The 2,949-nt window shown below is 37.1% G+C and overlaps 1 protein-coding gene across 1 annotated transcript in view; it reads left to right on the forward strand.

The window, feature by feature from the left end:
• LOC106867667 (coiled-coil alpha-helical rod protein 1) overlaps positions 1-2,949 on the forward strand; it is a 46,376-nt gene that overhangs the window by 22,737 nt on the left and 20,690 nt on the right. The window contains exon 11 of the mRNA XM_014912604.2: positions 806-825. Coding sequence (XP_014768090.1) covers positions 806-825 — 20 coding nt within the window. The remainder of the gene's footprint in view (positions 1-805; positions 826-2,949) is intronic.

A 2,949-nucleotide genomic window follows, 5' to 3' on the forward strand; every position in this document is an offset into this window, starting at 1 on the left:
TAAATATCAATTCTTAACTTCATATAAAATCACACTTTTTTTATTGGTGGTGGTGGTGGTGGTGGTGGTGGTGGTGGAGAAAGAGAATAGTTGATGAGATCAATTCCAGAAAGATGAAGCTAAAGATGACCATGGCTAGATTTGAACTCAGGGTGTAAAGAGATAAATACTGTAAGACATTTTTGACCATTACTCTATCACTCCGTTGATTCCCACAATCCATTAAATACTGGAAGGCATTTTCTCCACCACTCTTGGTCTGTGTCTGAAATTTAGGTAAATTTTAAATATTTCAGACATATACTTGCTAGAGAGGTGATATGATCTGAAACCATGTGTTGAAGTTAAAACAATTACAGCGTGAAAGCCTATATTAGATGTTCAAAAACACATAAAAACTGTTAACTTCACTCAAACATTTGTTATTTGGTGTCAGTATTTTTTTGGCATTAAAGGTGGCAAGCTAGCAGAATTGATAGCATGCCAGGCAAAATGCTTAGCAACATTTCATCTGTCCTTATGTTCTGAATTTAAATCCCACTGAGGTCAACTTTGCTTTTCATCTTTTTGGGGTCGATGAAATAAGTACCAGTTGAGTACTGGGGTGGATGTAATCGACTTACCCCTCCCCAAAGTTGCTGGTCTTGTGCCAAAATTTAGAATCAATATTTTTGTCGCACCAACTGCAACTTGGTCACTGAAGTAATTCCAATGCAAATTTAAAATATGAACATCAAAACAGAAATTGGGTGGAACTGACTGCTTGTTGCTTGTTAATTTATTTTGAAATGTTCTGTTTGAGTAGAGAGCTTGTTGTATAGTGCTGTAAGTGATAAGTAAATGAATGAAGTTTAGTGCTGTTAATCTATATTTTGATCTACAACTTAACTGCTGTGGAAAATGAAAATTGTAGTTTTTCACTGATTCCAAAGATAATCAATATTAGTAAAATATAGAGTAAGGTTTGTTAACAAAGTGTTGTTTTGTCTATAAATAGTATTAATTTTGGGAGAGAAAAATTAATCTTAGAGCATTATGTTACTATTTAACATCAAAAGATCTGACTAAATGTGATCACATTTAAATATTCAAATTTAACCAAAATGAAAGAGCAAGAAAAAAAAAAATTGTTCCATTTGAATATTTTTTCATTTTTATTGATTTGTAAGTTTTGTTATAACATGGATGGCAGAATTGGTTAGGGTAGCAGAAAAAATATTTTATAGTATGTAGCCCTTTACATTGTGAATTCATTTCTCCCGGTATTATAGAGAGGAGAATGTCTAGTTCCTTTTTGAAGACATCTACTTCCACCTTGTGCAGGTTTCTTAATTTTTATGGCAGGGTAATGAAGAGCTGTGGACTTTTGAACCTTAGACTATTGTAGTACCTGGTCTTGAATTTAGATGGAGTGGCTAGTGCCATTGGTACAATACAATGGCAATTCTGGCATTTGTATAACACTCAATACTGAAATTAGGTACTAGCCCGTCTAGAGTTTTCCATATGTAGATTATTGCATATCTGTCATGCCTTTGCTCCAGGGATTAAAGTTGCAGTTTTCTCAGCCAATCCCAGTAGCTCATCCGCTGCACTGTTTCAATCTTTTTAGTGTAATGGCATTGAACTGCTTCAAGCTCTACTGTTAATTTGGCACTATGTGGTCACGATAACTGGGAGCGGTAGTCCAGGTGGCTGAGAACAGAGGTCCTCCACAGAGTCAACATAGTTTCTTGGTCTCTTGTCTTGAAGGACCTCAATATCCATCCTGCCAGTGGTCTGCACTTTGCTGCCATCATGGTAATGTGCATATAAAATGATGTATCATTGCACATATTGATCCCCAATTCTTTTACTGCCTGTGACTCTGGGATTGTAGTGCCTTTGGGTCCTGTATATGTAGGCTGTAGTGCATTCGTGAGTTGATAGTGCAGTGCTTGAAATTTTCCAGCATTAAATTGCATGTTGTTTATTTTGGCCCACTTGTATATTGAATTCAGGTTCTGCTGTAAGCTTGCGACATCATCTTGATTTTTTATTGCCTGTGATAATTTTGTATCCTCGGCATAGTTAGTGACAGTGGCTGTTCAAGTGACCGTGGGCATGTCTAAGAGGGCTATTATGAACAGTAATGGCCTCAAAACAGTTCCCTGGGGGATGCCACTTAGGATTTGGGTTTCCTCAGAAAGGGTGCCATTGGCTGCAACTACCTACTTTTGTCTTTAATGAAGTCATGCAGCCACTCTCCCAGTTTACCAGCAATGCCAAGATCTTGTAGCTTATGACTTATCATGCTATGTTCTACCTTATCAAATGCCTTTGCAAAGTCAAGGTATATCATGCTGACATCTGAATGGTCAAGCAGGTGTTTCAAAACCCAGTCATTGTGCTGAAGGAGATATATGATGCAGCTTCTTCCTGGACAGAAGCCATGCTGTGTATTGTTCAGTAGGTCATTTTCTTCTAGGAACATTATCAAATTCTTTCTGATGATGCTCCATGACTTTACTGATATGTGATGTCAGAGAAATTGGCCTGTAGTTTCTGGTCTCTGCTCTGCTTGCACCTTTATGGATAACGCATATAATGCCTTCTTTCAGCTTTTTAGAAAGTTTACTACTTGCAAGGAAACTTTGGAAAAGTATCTGAAGTGGTTTTGCTAAAGCCTGTTTACATAACTTCAGGAGAATAGCTGGGAAGCCATCAGGACCAGTTGCAGAGCATGAGCTCATTTCATCTATAGCCACTCATCACAAACATGAATTACAGGATAGAAAAAGGTTATTTCAATTGGATTTGAGCTGTAATTTTGTGCGTGCACACTGCAAGAAATGACATAATTCATACAGAGGTTTTACCTAGAGTGTGTGTGTGAAAGGAAGTTGTTTTATGGCATTCTTTTGTTTTAAGCAGCAAAGTTGTCAACTTGATCATAAGATCAATCATATG

The sequence above is a fragment of the Octopus bimaculoides genome, chromosome 1, assembly GCF_001194135.2.
Source record: "Octopus bimaculoides isolate UCB-OBI-ISO-001 chromosome 1, ASM119413v2, whole genome shotgun sequence".
Taxonomy (NCBI): Eukaryota; Metazoa; Mollusca; class Cephalopoda; order Octopoda; family Octopodidae; genus Octopus; species Octopus bimaculoides.